The sequence below is a fragment of the Myiozetetes cayanensis genome, unplaced genomic scaffold (genome assembly GCF_022539395.1).
Source record: "Myiozetetes cayanensis isolate MyiCay16 unplaced genomic scaffold, myiCay2020 scf12, whole genome shotgun sequence".
Taxonomy (NCBI): Eukaryota; Metazoa; Chordata; class Aves; order Passeriformes; family Tyrannidae; genus Myiozetetes; species Myiozetetes cayanensis.
In genome coordinates, this window is record NW_026086826.1 from 7,657,493 (window position 1) to 7,681,253 (window position 23,761).

The 23,761-nt window shown below is 36.9% G+C and overlaps 1 protein-coding gene across 1 annotated transcript in view; it reads right to left on the reverse strand.

Moving 5' to 3' along the window:
* Nucleotides 1-23,761, reverse strand: part of FAF1 (Fas associated factor 1) — a 156,730-nt gene that overhangs the window by 99,431 nt on the left and 33,538 nt on the right. Inside the window, exons 3-7 of the mRNA XM_050306833.1 lie at nt 22,703-22,749; nt 20,180-20,385; nt 17,243-17,334; nt 16,810-16,898; nt 8,767-8,872 (exon numbers count right to left, since the gene is read on the reverse strand). Coding sequence (XP_050162790.1) covers nt 8,767-8,872; nt 16,810-16,898; nt 17,243-17,334; nt 20,180-20,385; nt 22,703-22,749 — 540 coding nt within the window. The remainder of the gene's footprint in view (nt 1-8,766; nt 8,873-16,809; nt 16,899-17,242; nt 17,335-20,179; nt 20,386-22,702; nt 22,750-23,761) is intronic.

Genomic DNA, 23,761 nt, shown 5'->3' on the forward strand with positions numbered 1-23,761 from the left:
AGTAATTGCTCAACAAAAATAAATTTTATATATAGTATATATAAAGAAAAGCAGTGCAGTTAAAAAAGTCCCTTTCTTCCATTGTTTCTGAGGGAGTCATATACGTTAGCGGTCACCAGAATTATTAAACAAACACAAAATCTAATAGCTGAGCTACTCACAAGATACAATATTGTCAAAAATCCTCTTCTGGGTTTCTCAGTCTAACAAATGACCTTGTACAAAAATGCTTGTTTTGATTATGTCTCCTTTGCCTAAGCTACAAGGCTGTGTATAGTGACAGCTGTATTTGAGAGCAACTTAAAACAAATTTTATCTTAGTGGCACCTAATCCAGAGACTGGTACAAGCAGCATGGAAAAGTCAGTGTCAAAATTAAACAATGAAGGCTTTTCTAGGAACAGATGCTTTTCCCCTGCAGCTGTAAAAACCTTAAAACAATCCTATACCCCACTGTCTGGTCACGCAACTATCACAAAGCAAGGCATAAATTTTGCCACTTATTGCAAATATTTGCTGAGAGCTGCTATAACCCTTTTTAAAAACAGTAACAGGGATTTCTTGAGGGTGATTATGAGGCCATTTTATCCTTTAAATGAGTGCAAGGCTCTCCAATTTATGCCCACAATTCTCGGTACAAAACCCAAAAGAATAACTTTTCAAGTTCACGTTTTACACAGATACAGGAACATAACTGAGAAACCCCAAGAAACAGGTTTAGTGCAGACATAGTGCTCCGAGTCACTGAAATGTTATGGATGGGACAAACATTATTAATTCACAGCTGAAACAGCAACTGAGTGTTTTCTTTGCATAGTAATTACAAAGCAGCCCAGTGCAGCACTATCATTACACTGCTGCTTCAAGATGATGTTGACCATTTTGGTGTTGTAACTCCACAACTACGACGTTGAATATCCTGATCACCACAACTACCTAAAAAATTACCTCTTTCTATTAAGTGAATGCAGTGATAAACTTCAAACTGAAATGTAAACTCTATAACTCAATGAATATATGTTAAGCCCTCAGTTCCCAATTAAGTGAGCAATTTACAATGTCAAGAATCTAGTTACGCTCCGTATGAACTGATGGGGATTTTAGATTAGCTTCTGTTGTGTATTTAAAAGTGATAGCACCAACATGATTTACATAAGTACAATATTTTCAAATATTTTCTCACCAAGCAAACACTCTAAAATTGTGAAGTGTTTCCTTTCTTACTCAAGTTAAAAAAAAAAAAAATCAACTTTTCCTGAACAACAGTTCATTAGCACCTCACTATTTATAAGTATAATTGGGTTGTTTGATGAGAAAACATGAGAGAACACTGTGCCTACTATAATTTGCACAAATACAAATTTCATTGTTTGAAAACAAATCAGCAATTCAACGATTGTGGTTTTTTTAATATAAGTGTATATCATGCAATAATAGAAGTGATCATATTATAGTTAACACAGGATAGAAAGGTTAAATCACGTTCTAAACCACTTTAATTTACAAGCTGTAAATTAATTTTAATTGCAAAAAAATGCTAACTTTTAATTTTTCATTTGTTATTCAACTAAACGTAATTTACACAGATAACAGCGCTATGCTATTTAGCTACAGAGTACTGCTTTCCCACTTTCAATAGCACAGGAACTGGGGACAGAGCTGTTTAATATGTTCATAAAGCTGCTTAGGTTTTCTTGTCATTCCATGCTAACACCTTTTTAATAGCTAGCATTATGATAGAAGCCTTGCATAAAAATTCACCCCCTCGAAAGTAAAACACAGCAAATATTCAAAATCAGAATAGCAAGCGATGGTTTTAATTGCAGTTTTTAAAAAATTCAGGGTTTTAAATTAGGTCTTGATCCCCAAAATCCTCAGCATCCTTAAATTACATGAGCAAAGCCATTCAATTCAACATGATTACTTCTAAAATAAGGACAACTCACATGACTGAGCATTTACAGAGCCGAACCCATAACCAAAATTATAACAATGACTCCTCATTATTTTCAAATTCAAATAAATTGATCCTTATCCTTTAGAGAGTTTCTCTCCAATCCAACAACACTTACGGATAGAGTGCAAAGAGACAGAGAAGGAGAGAAAGGAAGGAGAGAGATATAAACATCCACAGTAAACTACAAGCTGACAAACCGAAAGCTAACAGATGTGTGACTTCTAATTAGTTATAATAATCTATGCTTCGATGCTATTGGAACCTGCCTCGCCTTCCCCTGCAAATCAAACAGCTTCCTTTGGAGTTTTAAACTCGGAGTGCTTCTAAATTTATTCAAGGAAAAAACACTGCTTTCAGCAAATTTTAGATAAACTACAGTGATAACTTTATGAAAGGAAAATATTAAATTATAATTATCCTAAACAGACACAGTCTTGTGAAACTAACCCTACATTCATATGAAAATACAAAGCATTGACTATAATGAATTTGATTCATCCTTGGACACAAAGCTTTACCACAGTAAACTCAGTCAACTGTTGCTCTTGCTTTTATATTCATAGTACTTAAATAGCGCACTTTAAAACAAAAAAAACTCCAATTGGCTTTTCATACACCCACCCTCCCCAAAAATAACGCACTTGAAAAACCCAAATGATATGAAAAGGCTTCAAGGCCTCTTTTCTCCTTTTCACAGCACTTTTTTTTTATTTCTGTTTGCAGTAATCTGCCTTTCACTTTCTCATTGCTACAGAACAAACGAGGAGGCTCAGCACTTTGAAAAGGGGGCTCAATGTGTAATGGGTCCACTAGAATTAATTTAGTTGCACCAAATCCATTGAGCAGTGAGGTTTTTTTCTCTTCTCAAATCATTTTGAGTCGGATGCAGCCCCCAGCCTTTGTAATTCTAGTAAAGCACTTAAAGTGCACAGTAGGTGTTCATCAGGACCATCTGGTCAAAAGCAAAACAAGCTGCTGATTTTGCCTTTGAATAGAATGAAGCAAGTGTGAATTAGTCTCTTCAATTAGCACTATTACAACCTGTCAAGTGCATATTGTAAAACAGGATTATTACAGTATTGGTCACCAGTGCAATTATTTACTCTCTGCCTTTTCTTGCATATAAAAATGTCCATGTTTACTGGTTTTTGATAACTGAAGATCGTTTCTTTAATGATATGCACGTCCAAACCCACCAAAACCAAATTACAGGTTATGAAACATATTCTGTCAGGAATATATTAAGTTTCATAATTAAGTGAGAAGTAGTGCCCTTTCTTTATCTCTTATTGCTGTTTCTGTTGCATAAGAAGAAAAAGAATAATAGTTTTATGCCTCTCTTCGAAGCAGATCTCTACAGTCAGGTATTAAGATATTTTAAGTGCCTAATAAAGCTATCACTTTTGAACAGGTACATAAAAGGTATTTCTCTTCATTTCCCAAGGAACTTCCTTTTCATATAATTTCCAACGCATGACCACTCACAAAAAGTTTATCAAGGATTTCTTTCAGCAAATACACTTTACTTTAGCAACGTGCTGCTTTTCTATAATAGAAAGGCAAAAAACCAAATCAAGAAGTTGATTTAGCTTTTTAAAGATAAGATTTTTCTCTCCTTGTTGAAAAAGTCAAAGCCTGGCTTGCTGTCTGGTACTCATTTATCACTGTAGAACACTGAGGCTATCACAGTGATAGATGTTTAAATTATGTATACTGTTGTTCTGACTCATTATAAAGTGAATACAATTTTTACATGACAGATCTCTTCAAAAAGCAAAGAAATGTTCAAATTTTCCAAAAACGTTACACTGCTCTTGCGTACAAACAGCACAGCAATGGATTTTACCAACTTCTCTGATATCGAGAATATTTGAACAATAGAACATTTGTGCACCTCCTATTAAATATCAAAAACGTGTTACTGACTTTTATTAGAAAAAGAATAGTTTTTGACAATTTTAAAGCAAGGAAAAAATGTCCAAATATAAAACAACTGTTTCTGAAACTGTTAATGTATGTACCATATTTGGATCTGTCTGTATTCTGGCAAATGTATTTTACTGTAATAACTTAGCTACAACATTTGGAAGAATAACATTATGTAAACCTACATTTCATGTCCTCATGTCAGTGTCTGACCTTTACTTTGAATGATCTCACTCAACAACAACTGGCTTGAAAATATTTTGTTCAGATATCAAAAAACAGATCTGAAAAAGGTACAAGACCTTCAGCTGGATTATTTTTCTGCATGCTGCAGGTAATTCATCTGCTTACCTATACTTATATATTACACTCACTTAGGCCTATTAAATCAGGTTTCTGCCTGCATGTTCATAAATGGTGAGTTTGCACCTTGCTTAACATCTGTCCTCTTCTCAAAAAAGTTTAAAAAAATTCATCACAAAGGACTTCAAATTGTCATTAGGGTCTGTCAACACAGAATTTACAGTTTATCTCAGCCCAAGCAGTTGTATGCACAAATAGTTCCTCCTCCTGCCTGGAGTGCTATTGGATACACTGCTTTTCATATTCCACCTTAGCCAGTAAGTCTGTAGGGAACAGAGAACAAATATATTACCTAGCACAGGTGACAGGGATGCTGAGCAGGCAGCCCCCGTTTAGATTATTGGCTAAAGGAAGGGAATAAAAAGCAGAGGCAGCTATCCAGAGACACACAGTACTTAAGGACCCATCTTCTTTGCATTGTTTGCACAGATTTTATGTTTTATTGAGAATTATAGTGCCCAGTAGTTGCTTTACACAGTATTCTCAACTGGAATTTCCAGCAGTTACAAAATAAAATCACCAATCTATGAGAGGACGGAGGGTTCTGCATATTTAACTCGTGCACCCTTTAACAGCCACAGCTTGTGTACACTGGGTATTTCTGTAATCCTGCTCACAGGAATCACAAAAAGGTTTCAAAGTCTGTATCAGAAGTAAAACAGACAAATTAAAAATCCTTGGTTTTAACTAACTGGAGCTATCCAGTTTGTTAAAAATGTTTGGTTTTTTTTTCCTATGGCACTGACTTAAACAAAAAGCAGAGCGCACACTATTGTGACAAGAACTCAAATCCAGTAAGTTTTTCACAAATTAATTTGTCTGCTCCAGGATCAGAACACAAACTTGCTTTCCATGAAACATTTAAATATCCCCCCTCTCTGAAAAGGGCTGTCCTTCATTTCTGTCAAATAATACAACTACAATGTGCAAAAGTGAAAAGTAGTAGAAATGTTCATTTCTAAATGAGAATAAATTGTTAAGAATACCTAGAAAATAAGTTATCCTGATTGTGGCAATGCCTTGTAATAATTTAGCACACAGTTTCTCAAACCTTAAGTTAAAAATTCTCTCCAATTACAGACAGGCTCTACAAATTATCTTAGCAGAATAAAGAGCAAGTCTTAGGCGGAAAACTCCTTTAAGTCTTGTATTAGGAGTTCAATTTGTTAGACTTATTTAACCATCTATTACACTGGAAATGTATTCATTTACAGTCTCCAAACTGGCATAAGACCTACTAATTTCCCCTTTAAAATGCAGATCATGGAAAAAAGTAACCATGATATTTCCCAGAACAGTATCTGCACAGAATTAATTTAATACTGCAATTTTACAAGAACAAACAGATGTCAGAAACCTGTGACACAGATTAATTTGCAATTTAGACCAGCATGTTGTTATTAAATTTCCAAGTTAACTACTACCCTGCTCAACTAAAAAAAAAAATTAAAAAAAAATTAAAAAATTGAATATCCAGAATTTTTTACACGTTCCGTTTCATTTTTTATTTCACTTCCAAAGATTCTGTAAAAACTCATAATCCCAAAACAATATAACTGAATGTAACTTACATTTTTTAAGATGAGAAATAAAAAATTAATATGTCAACAGCTACAAATTTAGATAAAGCATGGTAAAAAAAAAAAAAAGGCATTTTCAAGTACCATCCAAAAATCCAACTATTACATTAACATGCAAGAAATTGTAGAAGCAGACATGAGCACTAAAGCTCCAGGCTTCTCTCAGAGAAATTTTTGTCACATTGTTTCCCCACTTAACACCACAAATTCTTCGGAAAAAAAAATTCATTCAAATATCATTTACTATTAAACATGCAATCTAAATAATAAAGAAAAGACAGCAGAGAACTGAAGGAATAGTAGTTTAGGAAAGCCCAGCTGAGAGCTCACTGGATTTTGCTTTTAACCCACTGCAAAATATTTATAAGGTTTTGAAAGGGTGGTGGGGCTGAGTTTTTGGTGTGAGTTTGGGGTGTTTTTGAGACACCTGGAAAAAAACATCTATTCCTTAAAATGCCCAGTATTAATAACAACAACAAACTGAACAACTGGCGCTGCAGAGACAGTTGCACCCAACTGTGGCAAGAAGTAGAACATTTCTAGAATTTTAAACACTTCTTTTTAATAATTGATGTAGTCATTTTGAATCTTTCTGCATAGGATATAGCGTGTGAGTAGATTGCATTAACACTGCTTAAACATTTCAACTTGTCAGTATGGCCAAGTCGATTTCTGAAATATTTGCAGTATTTTCCCATCGAAACAGTAATAAAGGTAGAATAAATATATGCCACTGCTTTATAATCACTGAACATTAATGAATATTTTATGTCTTTTTAAATCTCCCTGTTTAATTTAAAAGGGTGAAATTAAGTCTCCTCCCTGCAATATGCCAATTATCTGTAAATCAAACAATAACTTGGCCATTATACTGCTTTTTGTTAATATACCAGAAGCTAATTTGAAAACACTGAGCGGTATTCTTAGGGAATAATTGAATAGTCCTTCCTGCCCTCTTGTGGTTGGCAACTGCATCTCACACCGAGCTTCTCCACCATTACAGAAATACACCAGAAGGAAAGTAAACTACTAATTTGTTAAAGTGCGAACAAGAGTGAAGAAAAAAAAAAAATCCAACAGTCCCTGGAGAGGATGGAGACAAAGGAGAGAAGGAAAGATACCACTGATTCCTCCAAATCACAAGGCCTAACTAGATTGATTCATCAATCATTTGTTACAATGATCACTGTATGCTAAAAGAAAAAAAAAAATTAAATTAAGAAGCCATTAGGGAGGTAACACAAAAAACAGTGCTTGTTTTGTATAATTAGACAAATGCTCACCAACCCTTTTACCTCAGCCAAATCCCAAGGGATTTCCAGAAGACTTTGAACAGGCAGGAATATTCACCTGTTCAGCGTCAGTTGCACAAGAAGGGCCAGAAAGCTCTTTTCGTTTTAGCCTCTGGAATGGTCTTCTTAACTTTACACACTCTACTGGATGTGACACTCAGATACAAAAAAAGGCAGAGAAAGGTTCCCTGTTCGTGCTGGTGATGGGGTGTTAAGTGTTTCTTATTTCAGTTGTTTAGTGGGGAAAATCATAACTGACTTCCAAATTCCATTGACTTCCTATGTTAAAACGTTGACTGTAACCTGCTATTGCCAACAAATAAGGAAACTTCAGTGCATGCAAAGGCAGCTGAGATTCCCCTGTCACAGCTTTCTGGTTCCTTTAAGCCAGGTAAGACTCACCAGCAAAGAAGTAATCAATACAGCATAGATAAAAACCAAACTGACAATCTGTATGTATGTGTTTTCTTTTAGAATCTCACCATTTTAAAATTAAAACCACATATTTTGATCATTTCTTTCCATAAACATTCAAATTCCGTTGAATTGTAAAGAGTCAGAGCTTGGCCCCTCAAAAATCAAATTGATGCAAATATGGTTATTTATATTACCACTAAAAAAAAAAAACAAACAAAAAAACCCAGAAATTACTAGAAGAGGTTTAAAAATAAAAAGTAGAAAACAGGCTTTAAGCAGGTGAAAGATCAGAATTTAGATCTTAAGAAAACAGTTAATTACCATTTTCAGCTTTGCATGAGATACTGCTCCTATAGCTTACAGCTAACATTACAGAACTTAAATTCATTCTGTCTACAACGTCAGCATGTGACATGAAAAACTTCAATAAAATCTGTCCAACCCTAAAAGACTGAGAGAAGTGTCAGACCAATAATAGCAAACATACATTTAATTTGAAAAGCAAACATTTAATCTTAATGTTTTTGTAATGTGAATTCCGAAGATTCACATTTCTAGGTTGTTTGTCATGTTTCCAGGAGGCAGTGGGTTATATGGAAAATAACATCCAAAACCATCTGGCATTAGACAGAGCATGGAGCTCTGGACAACAACCTTTGTTTTGGAAAGGAGTTTTAAAAATATGCAAGGGTCTGCCTGTTTTAAACTCAGAGAGTCCAGAGTCATATTAAGAGATATTTGTTCCTATAGGACTTAATGTGATGAAGTTCTCTCCAACATCACCCCTTGCTGGCCGTTCCACAGAACGGCAGCAACGTCCATGATACACAAAACCATTTGGCTCCCAAGCCAGCAAGAATTACAGCTCTCCAACAGCAGCCAGCTGAGGTGCCTATAAAATGGAGATGGAGCTGGTTAAAGGAAGAGAAGACAGAGGGAGCTTCAAGGGGCTTAATGATAAAATGTAATTTGCATAACTCAATAAATACTCGTGTATTTTGCTACTGTGCTGCAAAAAGAAACATCCTTTCTGTATAATTTAATAGAAAACCTTTTTGCTGACCAAGTTCTTTAATCAAATTACAGCGATCTTGATGATCCAGTTGATTTAAAGAAAAAAAACACTAATAAAATGAAGGAATATCCATAAAGACCATGCAAACCCCTTTTAACAGAGCTGGCATTAACTATAATGAGCTACATTTATTCTTCAGCTGTGAAACAGCACTCACCTCCTGAATGGTACTGCTTCCTGAGAAGTTGAGGTTGTACTCCCGCTGGACTTCTCGATGGGTGACAATCAGCATGAAGTTTTGATTTAATGACTCCTGCAGGGCCCTGAAATGGTTGAAAGAAAAACAAGAAAATCAGGGATAAGCATGTTATAGCTTGTTTTACAGTTAGATGCAAAAACCCCAGGGTACCCTAAACTCTACATGAACAAGTCCAGGCACAACATTATCATCTCTCTTTTCACTCTTAAATGCAAGGAAGCATGCTGAGAATGACCAAAGGCCATTCCTGAGCTCCTTCCTTAATAAGGTGACTGCAGCCTTTAAAGCTCTTCTAATGTTAAGTATTCTCAAAATCGAGAGAGTCACATTATCTTCACAAACATTGGGTGTATTTAGCACTCATAATGCCATTAATACCAGGCTTGTCAGCATACTGATGACCAGACAAAATATCAAGCTAGGATGCACATTAAGAACTGATGGTAAGTGGAACAAGGCAAAAAGCATGCTCTCACTTCCCTGGGGTTACCTGAAGCAGAAACCAAATGGAAATTCTTCCACCCAGTTTCATTCAAAGCACATAAACCCAGCTAATTAGAACTGGAAAAGTAACTGCAGCAGAATTTCTCGTGTGGGTGTTGAACATTTAGAAATTTAAAAAAAAATAAAATTTTAAGATACAGTTTAAACAGTCCAACTATATCTTCATGTTGTCACAAACTTGAGGGGTTTTTGTGACTTTCCAGGGAATAAAACCTCTGGATGTTAAAAAAGGCATCCTGTTTGCTTAATAAGGTACAAAATTATGCAGCTATCTGCTTTCCAAAATAGAGAAGGCAGGACTTAAGTTATAGACATGGCCATTATGGTTGTGTACAATTTTTCACAGGCCACAAAACTGCAGCAACACTGTACCATAGCTACTGTTTCTAAACACTGTTTATGTAGACTTGACCTGTTCAGTGGTATATGAAATTAAATTGGGCTTATTCACTTTTTTTTTCTTATCACATACACTTAAAATACTGACAGACTGTGGTATTTTATTTCACATCTTCACTATTCCATGATACTCCAACATGTCATTCCTCTTAGCAATAAAGGACAAATTCTCAGTGCAGGTCAGCACAGCTGTATCTTACAATACAAGAAGACAAGAAAGGTTCCTAAATTATTTGAGACCTGATTTGTTAGTTGTAACTCCTACTGGAATTACTGATCTGCAGTTTTTCTGCTCTGATGGCAAGGAACTCCTACAACACTCACTGGATGCTTCAGCAAGAGATGCACAATTTGTTTGAACATCTCAAGGAAATTTACCTTACAAAACTATCTTCACTCAGCAACTTTATTTGTCTTCTGTGACAACTTATTAATCACTTACTACAAAATGAAATCAGGAAGTTCTATTTCTTGTCTTTTATAGTTTTGTAATAGGGAAAATAAATACAACTCATTGTCAATGCTAAGTATGATCATCTGCACGAGAGACATGACAAATTTTACTGAAGTCATCTATGCTGAACATGAAGTTTTCTGAACTTGTCACAAAGTCTTGTAAGGAAAGACCTAAAAAAGGAGTCCTGAAAAGTTTTGTATGCCTATTTTCAAAGATAATTCTAATTTGACTGTTAATAAGTTTCACATCGCCATAACCGTATTTTCTTTTGGCAAATGTTCAGTAGCAACTAAAACATCCTGCTGTGCTTTTTCAGATTCTGATTTTTTATTTGTTTTCAGCAAATACTGGAGGCAAATGACATATTTAATTGCTCTGAAAACATTAATTAAAACATATGTGAAAGGTTCTAGATTCCATACAAGGCTCTGTTATAGCTAATTCTGACTCTTATCTGAAAAATCTGTAGATGCTAACTGATAAGGTGGCTCATGTTTTCATTCTGTAACTGATGTAAACATAGAAGGAAACAGCCTAACCTGATCAAACCCTCATCTCTCCAGCTATGCACACCCTTCAGTGCTACCCAAAATACAGCACACTAATGAAAAGCTCATTGGAAAGGTTTTCCACTTGTGACAGCAGGAAGTATTTAGAAAATGAAAAAAATACTCTTCAAACAGAGTTAATTTAAATCAAGTGCCTAAAAATTAAAAGCCATAATTTTTGAAGTAACTAACAATTTTGACACCTCTACTACTGGGATTTCTAAGCAACACAAGCTAAGGTTGCTAACAAGCAAATTCTCAGTATATTTTCATAGACAAGCAAAGGGAAAGAAGAGGCTGAAAATTAAGCTGGTTTAAAAAACCAAAAAGCCAAAAACCTGCAAAAAAATGAAGAAAAACTGGGTTTGAAAATGTTAGCAAATAAAGTGCATGGTTAATTGTTCGATTTTTCTTCCTCTTTTATAGAAAAATAACATATTGAGGAATATTACTTCTGCTTACACAGTCATTCAGTGGTCAACTGATCTAGTCCTTGGAGCTTCTACATCAAAATCTCACATGGTCTGACAGGTGTAAGACTTGGAAAGGGAGGAAGAACTGATGGCACACGCAATGGGTGGCTGGTACCAGTGTTGGTACCAAGGCTCCTCTGCAGGATTTGAACGTGCACCTGGACAGCCAGTGATGTCAGTCCCTCCCATATTTATTTCCTCCAGCAACTGGGGATGTAGATGGCCCCAAATTATTTGTGTCAATAGAACTCTGCTTCCAAAATATACCATGCCCTACAACTGTATTTTCAGCCAATATAAAAGTATTTAAAGGAAACTTCTCAGCGACAGTAAGCTGAAGCTTATTTCTTTCTAGGTCCACACAAGTGTACTGAGAAGACTGAATACAATGCACATGTCTAAAATTTGGCTTCATGTTTGCAGCTTCCAAATAAAATATCTTCATGAAAAGGACAAAAAAGTCAGGGCCAAACTCCAGGTCCAAATAAAGTCAAGACATTTTCTTTTTTCTTCTTTTTTTTTTTTTTTTTTTTGGTGGTTGTTGTTGCCATCAGTGCTACAAGAATTTTATTAATCTAAGAATGAATTATTGGGAAAACAAAACCAAATTCTAGAAATAGGACTAAAGTAGGCCACTCTTGCCAGCACTATTTTCCCCCTACTGCAAACCCCAGCTTTCAAATTCACAAAAAAAAACAAACCTGAGCACAGTCATTGCTCTGACCAGTTCTAGCAAGAGACTTGGACATACAAAACACAAAACCCAGACTGGTTCTATCTACTGCTAAGTGACTGCCTTAATGCTTTGATTTTTGATGTAATATTTTGCTTTTTAATAGCACTTCTCTTTGAAATTTTAGTAATATATTTTAAACTTTAAGACTAAAAGTATATCCTTAATCAATGATCAGTAAATGCTTCTTTTCATTTCAGTTTTGTGAGTTTTCATGAAATACATTCAGTATTTCCCATTAGGCAAGATCTTTCTCAGTCACAGGGAGATTTCCCCCAAAATCTCTGATTTTTATATAAATAGGTATGACACAAAGTAATTAACATTTCCATTTTAAACTTACAGATTTATACAAGCTCGTGTCAACAGAAGTCCAAATTTACTGTAATTACAGATTATTTACATTAAAACAAAATAAGAAATCAGTATGTAAATGTAATGTTTGTTGTAGCTAATGCAGCAGGAGGTGGTAGATTAGGTTCAAACAGCAATCAGTTAGCAAATCTGGCTAACATGCAAATGAGCAGAAGCCCTTTTGTTTACACTCTATTGCATTTTAAACTTCAGGATTTTTAAACTGTCTCATGAGCAGATGTGAAAATAAAACATTAATCTTACCATTCTTATGGAAGCTTTCAAAGTAACTAAAGCAAGGCACTGCTCCTGTCCAGCTAAACAGACAATACTAATAATTGGAGTTGTGGGTTACATCGTTCTTAATTAACACTCTGCTACAGTTGATAACATACGAGACATTGTGCCACCAACACCACTGCTCTGCAACAATCTAAAGCATTCAGCAATATACTGGACCCATTACTTGAAAGATGGGGGTTGTGGGGTTTTTTTCCTATCCACACAGATGATTACTCTTCCTCAATAAGTTACAATCATTTAACAAAAATACATTATTTTTAATAATCCCCAAGGTATGCACCTGGGCTTTTAACTGTTTTGAACTTTCCAATGATTCATCATATATAATAAAGTAACTAAGACTTTCAGCTATTTAGCATAAAAAGTCTAAGTTTAAAATACATTATAGCCATTAAAATGACAACAACAACAACAAAAATTTATGAAAAGCATCTCCCAGAACACAGAGGATAGAAAGGAGAGTCAGTCTGGATGACTCAACTCCATGGCCAGACTCTCAAGCCCACACTTTTGATGTTTCTTCTTGCCTTCTCCTAAACCTATTTCCTGAACTGAGTATTGTCAGCTTTCAAGAAGCATCCAAGGCAACAAAGGGAAGGAACTGCACGCTGAGGAAGTGATTAATCTAATCTGACAAAGCTGGTGCAAGGGATCTCTCCCCTTGGATGATTAAATGATGGACATTCTTTGGCATCTTTCCTTTTAAGACTGTTTTCCAAAGGAAATCATGTTCTTCTCCACCCACCTGTCCCATCTGGTAACTTTTGAACACAGTCACTCCTTTTAAGGAGGTCTGGCAGTGTTAGAAAGGCCTCAAAGACTGAGTATAAATCAACATCCAAGTAGAAGAAAGGAACCCAAATTACCACCCACTTTAGTAAAATGCTGTATTAAGTAATACTTGTATTACAAGTGTAGTATTTTATACTCCAGCTGACCTCTGGCCAATGATCTCAGAACTACACACAGCACATGATTTCACTTTTCTTCTGACATTACCTGACTGCCAACTGGAGGTGGATACTCTATGCAAGGGGGAAAATATTACACAGGTGCTAAAAACAAAAAGAGGAACTGGAAGCAGCGTCAGAGGTAGGTGAGATCACAGGATGCACAGATGGAGAAGACTGAGTTACTGCAGCAGCTGGGATGAGGCAGGAATTCACTAAAAATCAGATTTCATTACACCCACAACTCAAAGAACGTGGTTATTGTTCTGGATATTGTGCATGGATAAGTATGGATTTGCCAGCTGAAATTGTGGACGCAGGGTGGAACTGTACAGGTGGTATTTGACATTTAAATTTAATCTTTACACCTCAATTTATTAGCATGCAGTAGTAATTCACTGGGTTTCTATTACCCATAACAGCTTTAGATAGGCCACTGGTGAACGAAGATGCCCTAGGAGATTTTTATTTGTTTAAACTGCAGGATCACTTTGCCACTACATTTAGATGCTGGTTTTAAGTCAGTACTGGGTTAAGCCCATTCAGTCTGTCACAATAAACTTCAATGCCTCCCTACCAATATGCTGGAAAAGGATGTTTCAGACACTGTTCTGCCTCGCTGTAAAGAATGGGCACAAACGGGAATTTACAGAGCTGAGACCAGATTGTTCCTTTTAAGAAGAGCAGATAGATAAAATATTCCCCATACTGGAATCTCAGGCTTTTCAAATATCACTTTCTGCAGATATTCAAATCACAACTATTTATCTCGAGTTCAAAATAGAAGGCATTTGAAGAAAACAACAGATGAACTCACAAAGTGAAGAGGCAAAGTTCTTCAACATCCATTAATAATAGATGTGAGCAAGATGCTTTTAAAAATTGTGGGTAACAAACTAATCTGAATAATAACTGACCTAACAGTAGGCAGTAAACAGTGTAACTGGGTTTGGTACATTGCTTCAATTAGATGTGTTTTGATCTGCATTGATGCTTTAATTGGAGGCAAGCCTCCCCTTTCATCTAGAATTTATGACTTCAGGGAGATGATCTAGCCTTCAAATTATCTGTGTTTAAATAGCCACTAATTAGTCATCATTTGCTATCCCAAAGCTACCAACTTTTATCTTAAAAATATCCAGAACTAATCTCCACTATGAAACAAGTATAAACTATAAAAGGTAACAACCACTTTGATTTTACTAACAAGTAAAGTTCTTTAAAACTATTAATCCAATAAAAAAGGCTAAGAACTGGTTTTAAACAGTTTGTTGTTATATACTTTATTGCAGTTGCAATAAACAACACTCTTCAGACCCCAGTTTTCTTTCCAGAACGGAAGACATTCTAATTACAACATACAGCAGTACTTGGGTAGAAAATTTTGAAATTGGAAATGGAAACAAACAAACTACCAGCTACAGGGCTTTTTCACTATTCTTCAAATAGCTGCTGAAGTACAATGGCTTATTGTCCTCCCACACAAGTACAGCTCCTGTTTGCACATACAGTTCATGTGCAGCTCACCACCCTCTATTCAAGTGCCACTATTCCCTCTCTTAATGCTCCTCTTTTTATTATTGTTTTTATAATTCATATCAGCATTCTTATTTCCTCCACAGACTACAGGGTAATGTGCACAAATACCTTTTAGTAATACATAAGTACTTTTAGTCATCAGGATGCCAGTTATTAACTCCTATTGATTCAAAGAATTCCCTTCACCAGCAATACAACTGCACTTGCAGAATATTCTCCTATCTCCTAGAAGGGCAGGAAGCCAACTCCCTCTTCAGACAACCTGAAATTCATGCAGTTTGCCCAATTCCAAGCCCATCCCTCCCTCCCTGCATTGGCTGGTCCGGAGCAGCTCCTTTCCCAGGCTCGATTCCTGCGCACCCTCTAGCGGCTACCGAATAAAACTCCCATTTTCCTGGTAAAAAGCACATACAGGACTGCCTTTGGGAAAAAGGGCAGGAAAGAAAACAAACCAAAGGAATTAAGTAAACTGCATATTACTTTATAGGAGCATCTTCCTTAAAACACCATATCACTTGCAAACGTTCACAATATTCACTGACAGCAGAAAGGGAGCTGGAGGTGCTGGTCGACAGTGGCTGAACACGAGTCAGTGAGTGCCCAGCTGGGCAAGAAGGCCAATGGCCTCTTGGCCTGTATGAGAAACAGTGTGACCAGCAGGACACTAAGGAAGTAATTAATTGTCTCCCTGTACTGGGCACTGGTGAGGCCACACCTCAGATCCAGTGTCCCATTTTGGGCCCCTCACAACATGAAAGACATTGAGGTGCTGGGGTGTGTCCAGAAAAGGGACAACGAAGCTGGTGAAAAGTCTGGAGCACAAGTATCATGAGGAGCAGCTGGGGGAGCTGGGGTGTTTAGCCAGGGGAAAAGGAGGCTCAGGGGGGAACTTACTGCTCTCCAGAGCTCTCTGAAAGGAGCCTGTAGTGATGTGGGCATTGGTCTCTTCTGCCATGTCTCAAGTGAAAGGATGAGAGCAAACGGCCTGAAGTTGCACCAGGGGAGGTTCAGATTAGGTATTAAAATTTTTTTTTCACCAAAAGAATGGTCAGGCATAAGTTGCCCAAGCAGGTTAGCGGAGTCACCCTCTCAGGAAGTGTTCAAGAGATGTCTAGATGGGGCCCTTGGGGATATGTTTCAGGGCTGATTATGGTGGTGCTGGGTTAATGGTCAGACTAGATCATCTTGAAGGTCTCTTCCAACCTTGATGATTCTGTGGCATATGAACACTCAACTGTTTACTTCTTGAGTGTTCAAATCAGTAATAAAAGATATCCAGCTCAGTTAAAGGAAATTAATTATTCAGCCTATCTACATATATTTTAAAAGTCCAAGAAGGTAAGATACAATAATGTAACAAACATTCCAGAAAGAAAATTCTGATCTGCTGGGAATAATTTATACAGATTTATAAGACACGTTCAATGAAGCAACATAATGCAGCATCTTATGCAAGGCCAGCTCTCATTTCCACAGAGACTGGACTTCTGTTAAAGTCATCACATCTGGGAGGTGTAAAATTCTGTATGTACCTACAAGGTTCATGTACCACACCATGGTTTTGAAAACCCCAATAACCTTCTTTTCAACAACGAGGTGCTGATGTAGCTCATCCCAACACTTATTAGAGCAGTGAAAATGCTTTGTATTTACTCACTGCAGATCCCTGCACATACACACGGCTTCAGAAAAACCACAAAAAAACAAATCATACAAATAGAATTTACGGCCAAAAACTTACCCAGAATGACTTGAAGAAGGAGGAGGCAGGTCAGGTGTTAGAACATAAAGACTATTATTTTTTGGCAAGTGTAGACTTTTTAAAACAGTCTGAGGGGAGAAAAATCATTATAAATACAAACATTCACCAATTCTGACATGTTATTTCTTTTAATTAATGGTATTTATTTACAATATCACCAAATATTTTGTTTCTAGATAGACTTACTGTAACTTAAAAACATCATTTCTGTAAGGGGCCATGTTACATATGAAAACAACACAAACTAAAGTGATTTGTCCTGATTTTTTTTTTGGTGATTAAGAGTTCTTTGTGCCACCCGAGACATCTGACGCTGTTTGAAACTCACAATTCTTGCATTGTAATCCCCACCCACAAATGCTCAGTTTGAAACTCTGAATTCAGTTAACTGAAAACACAGTTGAAAACTTACACTATCATCTACATCTCCAGTCTTCCACCCTTTTAACAGCATTTTGGATGCAGGAATCTGAAGTTCATTTTCTAGAATATGTTTGATATCTCCTAAAGAGAAAAACAAAGAAAATGCATAAAATACACACATTTACTGCTTTATTTCAAACAGTACTGAGTTATAATTAAAAAACAATACCAAGGAAAAATTTACTATCAAAATCATTTTTAGTCTAGTTACTCTTGTAACACCCACTTCAAACAGTAAAGGACAAATGAAGCTTAAAAAAAAAATCACAAAGCATGAATGATTGGAGAATCACATGAGGATTTGATGATTTGGGCATATATTTGGATAATTCTGCATATGTTAGCCATACACATTGGCAGCTGTGGGTTATCTGGAGCACCAGACTTTGCCAGCAACAAAGAGGGTGCTTATTTTTGATACCAAATTCCATTATCAACAGTTCTGACCTAAAGTACTGGAATGTTCGTACAATTTGACTGCTCCGACAGCATTTCAGTGTTTTGTGCATTTTTATGCTCTCCTCTCTCTTTAGTTATATTAGTTACAAAATAATTCAGGGTGGAAGGCACCTCAGGAGCTCCTTTGGCCCAAGCCCAACTCAAAGGTCTAATTAAATCAGTTTAGTCAAAGATTTGTCCAGCTGGCTCTTGAACACACCTAATCCCTGCTGAACAAATCCACTTCTCTGTGCCTCTCCTATCAGCCCTGCGCTCCAAACTCCTGACTGGACCTACTGTGCAATATCAACATCTTTCTTGCACTGGGGACCTCAAAATCTGATGCAGTGCTCCAGATGTAGCTTTGCAGGTGCTGAATGGAGAGTGGTAATTATTGCCCTGGATTCACTGGTTACATTCTTGCCAACACAGCCTGGGACAGGGCTGGCCTTCTCACTGCTGATCCCTTTCATTATTAAGTTGCTTTCTAACCCATCAGCCCTCAGCCAGGTCACAGATGGGGATACCTGGAGTTATCCCACCCCAGATGCAGGACTTCAACTTTGTTTTCTTGGAACTTCATGGGGCTCCTGTCAGCCCATTTCTCCAGGCTGTCCAGGACCCTCTAAAGACTAGCCATGCCCTTCAGAATATCAGCACTTTCCTCTGGTAAGATTAAGATTTATTCTGATCAGTTTTTTATCCAGTCCTTATCTTAACCATATGAACAGAAGAATACCATAGCAGGGTATGTCAAAGGCCTTACTAAAGCCACAGTGACAACCACTTTTCTCCCCTTGTCCCAGAGGCAGTCATCAAATCACAAAAGGCAAATAAATAATGCTGACTGAATAGGCACAATTTGCCTTTAGCAAATCCATGCTGGCTGTTTCAAATCACCTTCTTTTCTCTCCTGTGCTCAAAAAGTGCTAACCAGAAAGATTTTTTTCCATAATTTTCCCACAGACCAAGTTTAGCAATCACTACTGAACAGTAGGTTCACATTTTCACATAGCCTTCCTTTTCATGCCGAGGTACTTACAGAAACACTTCTAATCCATCAGTGGTTTCAGCTTCACCTGAGCTCTGGTCTTCCTAACTCCAAACCTGCATACTCTGGTAACATCTCTGTGTTCCTCCAGGGTAACCCATCACTGCTTTCCCCCTTTGGTGTACTTTCTTTTTGCATTTAGCTCAGATGAAAAGTCTTTGTTGTTCTGCCATGCTTGCTCCTCTTGCAGGTTGGAAGGAACTGTTCCTGTGTTTTGAAGAGGTTGTCTGTGAAGATCAACCAGCTCCCCTAGGCTCATTTGCCCTCCAGGGATCCTGCCAAGCAGATCCCCAAAGAAGCAAAAAACATTCTTTCCTCAAGTACACAGTTGAAATTCTACTGTTGTCTTGCTCACTTCTCTCAGGACTTTAAACTCAAAGGTTTCAAACACAAGGCTGCTCTCAGTCTTTATATCCCAAGATACAGAAGACATGATCTGCCTTCTGCCCTACAGCTTTCAGGTAAAAGCCATTAAGAAGTTAGTAAGAAAAGAAAAAGCATAATAGTACGGCTACAAAATCCTGATTTGATCAGATTTTTATGTCTGATTTCCATGGATGCAACAGTGCAATGGAAAACATGGAATACACATCAAGAATTCAAAGTAATCATCACTAGGTGGCACCAGCCACCCAAAAAGACAAGGATCAAAAGTTCCAATTTGAAAATTTCCTCCCAGACAAAAGGCTGTAGCATGGAAAATTGTTTTGATCAACTATTTCTTCATGTAGTTCCTTATTTGGATCTGTATAAGCTCTTCACTAAAAACAAAAAATAAAAAAAATACTCTTCTTCCTTAGCAAAAGTAAATTAACTCAAAGTTTGGGGGATGTAAAAAAAATAACACTAACAATAGCACATTTCTAACTTACTGTTACAAAATGCAACAGTTTTAGGATAAAGATAATAAAACTGATAAAAGAAGTCTTAATTTGAACAAAAGAATCAAATAAAAACTGAGCAGAGAAGAATGCAACAATGTTCTTCACACCAGGAAGAATTCTTCTAATCTTGTCACTAATCCTATGCAGAAAGAGCAGCCATACAGATGCGAAGAGGAAATGCCAAGATCATCCGCTTATTAACAGATTGCATCTATACTAATCCTGCCCCAAATTACATTTTCATGCCTAAACTTAATCGTTAATCTCCATTTGGTTTCTGAAGCAAGTTGTTCATAAGAAAACTAGATTTCAAAATAAATATGTGATAGACCACTAACCTTTACAATGGATTAGTGAAATTTTGTTTTTTTAAAGCTGCAAAGAGATCTGAAAATGGTTAGTAGCTGCTGAGGCTGCATTTAGGGGGATTTTTTTTTCCAAGTGGTTTTGCTTTGCTTTGCTTTGCTTTAGGACTTGAATTTTGGGAGTCGAATTTTTAAGTTTGTTTCCGTTTTATGACAGCAGTTTTCATTCAATTTTTACAAATCCTTACCGACTGCGGAGCTGTCTTCAAGTACTACATCCACATTTCTGTCTCTGTACTCAACCCTGAAGTCAAGCATTCGAGGTTGTCTTTCCACTATTTGTCTAGATGGCACTACGTGGCGAAATGCTGAGGATGAGGAAGGAGTTGAAGCTGCTGTAGAATGACTTGTGGGGCCATAGGCTGGTCCATGTAAAGTCTCTCCACCGTACTCACTGAAAGACAGACAGGTAAGATGATTTAAACAGAACAGCTTGATACATTTAAATGAAAGTTAGCAAAGTGAAGTGACAGTGTTATTGCCTTATTATGGTCCACAGCACACATTTCCTGAATAACTACTGTCATATCTGAATATACTGTTAATTAATAACTAGAAAATAACTTTCATATCAGCAACATTAACATTTCAGGACTCAGAAGTGCTACAGGAGATCAGCATAGATGGCAAACAAGCATTTAAGCAAGTATTTCAGTCTAAAAATCATTACGTAATTAGCACCAGAATTACCTTGAGAAGGATTATGACCATATCAAAATTGGCCCTTCATTCGATAAGCCTAAAGCTTTGCCTTTCAGATGTTCTTACCAGGAAGATCATCTGTGCTGGGCACTTACAGGATATCATGATGGTGGATGCAAGACAGGAAAAAAAGACTTGAACAAATGGAAGCCAAGCAAGGAAGGATTTAGGAAATGCTGAGACATAGCTTGTCTAATTTCTATTCTTTAAGAGAACTTATTTGAAAAATGCCTTTTGTCCCTCTTGAAGATACCGTGAGATCAAAAGAAAAGTCAAATCTGTCATCTAGAGAAGGCCTGAACTTTAGAAAGTGCAAATGGGGATGGCAATGCATGTCACAGCTATCGCAAATCCCACCATTGTGCCTTCCACGTTTGAAACAAAAAAACATGTTATGCTTGTAAAACAAGGGGCTCCTTCACTTCTCACATCAGCAGGCTCAGAGGGATGAATTCCCAGCTACAAAGACCCACACTCAGAGACCCATGGCTCAAAAGCCAAAGGCCCAAAAGTCTAAGGAGTACAGGAAATAGCCTTATTTTCAGGATTCAAAAAAGTATAAATACCGAGTGATAGGTTATTGTCTTAAATCTGATGGCCAACTGTGAATTTAGTACCACAACCATTTTGTTAATAGACCTGAGAAGCAACGAATATCCCAGTTCTGAGGACCGGATTATAAAACAAACAACTGAATTATAAAACCAACTGTACTTTTTTCACTTCAATAAATTAACTTACTTCAAGTCCAGTTATTAATTCTATTTGATTCCACCATAAAAGGCATCCTACATATCTGACTGGCAACCTCTAATGGAACACAAAAGCCTCACATCAGTAAAATAAGCCTCGTATGAAAACCACCGGAAACCAGGCTTTAAGTCTACCAAGCCTCCCTTTAAACCACTTCCATTGGAAGGGAAAAAGAAAAAAAAGAAAAAACCACTTGGAACACATTTGACTATCTACTCATTTCTAAAAATTGATGAATTACAGTGGAACAATGCTGGAAGTGGACACTGGACCAGCTTGTTATCCAAGTCAGGCAGAACTGTGACAACTACTCCCCAGTTTCTCTCACCCAATCAAACATTCTGGTATTTTGGATATAAATGCTCTGAGGTCAGGACTTATTAACATAAGTAGGAAAAGTGCTCAATACAACCAAGATTTGGTCTCAAATTGACTAAGTAGGTCTGACAGTAAATATATATTTAGTAACTTTACTGAGCAAATAAAGTTTTATCCTCAATCAAAAACTGACTCTATTTAATGATAGCTTTAGTAAGTATTGACACACGTCAAACCACCACTTTACCTACATTATATATCTTTTGTCATCATTAAACTTTTTATAACAGTACATTAAGTACTTTTCTGAACAAAATTGTAAACACTACTGTCTCTCTCAGGTAGCTCAATTCCTGTTCTGCTGTTTTCAATTGCCTCATCAGCACTTAGAAGATCAAGTTTCAGTGACTTCAAGACATCCAAGCATGAGTATACAAGCCAAAATTTAATTCAGAAACTGAAAGAAAATCAGTAAAACTACTTTTAGAAGGGAACAACCTTACTTTATGTATCACAGCTTCTGCTGCCTGTAATTCAATTCAAGAAAAATAAAAAAAAACCTGATGAAAATACAAACATTTTTGATCAAGAACATGGAAGCATGGAATATCAATACCTTTAAAAATAAATAAGAAGAAAATACTTAGCCAGAAGCATACCAACATCCAGACTCAGTAGAGAGAACCCTGCACAGAGTGACCCAGCAACCAATGAATTCAAAATAAAAATCAACTGATTTGAATAGATGTTTGAGCTGGTCCTCCACCAGTATGGGAAAAACTGAATGTTAAATCAGCTTTGCCAGGAATAGAATTTGTGGCTCCAGAAAGAGCTTTAAAAGGAGAATTACATCATCTTCTTAGGATTCAGGAAGAAAAAAATGTAACTGTTACCCAGCATCACTCTCTGCATGTAATACTCCAGTCCTGTGTGCTTACCTTTGCAGAATGCCATTTTCTTGTGGTATAACACCATTTATAGCTGCCTGAGAACAGAAAACAGATTTTGAGTCAAACATACAGAACAACAAAAATACACCAGAACTTATATAATGTGTTTTAAAGAGTGATCAACTTGCTGCAAAATATGCCCTGAAATGCTCTCCATTCAATGAATATTCTTGGTAAACAATATTTTCATTGCTGTTATTTGCATAAAATAAAACCCACATCTAAGTGAAAATAAACAGGAACTGAAGCTCAGACTCCTGTACGGGTTTCCCAGGTGGAATGGATGGGAATAAAAGCTGCGTGGCCCACGCTCAGTCAATCCAACACTTTGTACACTCGCTGCTCACACACCTTGGACACGCTGCTCTCAAACACACTGAGCCGACTGTGCACAGCCAGGGCAGCCAGACAGCACGTACACAGAAAATATTATGTTTCCCAGAAGTACCAGGCCTGCACAAACCCATAAAGCTGCCCAGCTGCACACACACTGCATGTTGCCAGCCTCGTGTGCTCACAAACTGCTGAAGTCGGCGCAAACAACTCCACGTGGCTCCATCCCACCTACGCCCTTCCCCACAGCCTGCTCCCAGCTCACAAACACCACCCGGCCCCCTCAGAGCACTCATCAGCCAGGGAATCGCAGAAATGACCGCCCCAAAAATTCATAGGATCTTCAGGTAGAAGAGGAAGTATTTTTTAAGTAAGGTTTATACAGTTAAATGCCATGCCACGCCATCCAGATCACCAGAATAAACAAAATATTACTTGTATAAGTACCAAACCTGGCCATCTGCATTCAGGTTTGGCCTTATTTGAAATTATAGAGTTATTAACTATAAAAATATCTCAATGAATTCCATCTCATATCAAAACACATTATGGTTTTAGTCACAACATACCCCATTTGCAAGCTCAAAACTCCACTTCTGACAAAATTTCTGCTTAGTCTCTTGCAGCATTGCTCCATTCTGTGTTGCAGAAAGTTCATTTCCAGCACATCTGATGCTACAGTAGTTTGTATAAACTTTGAAATTATATCAGGAT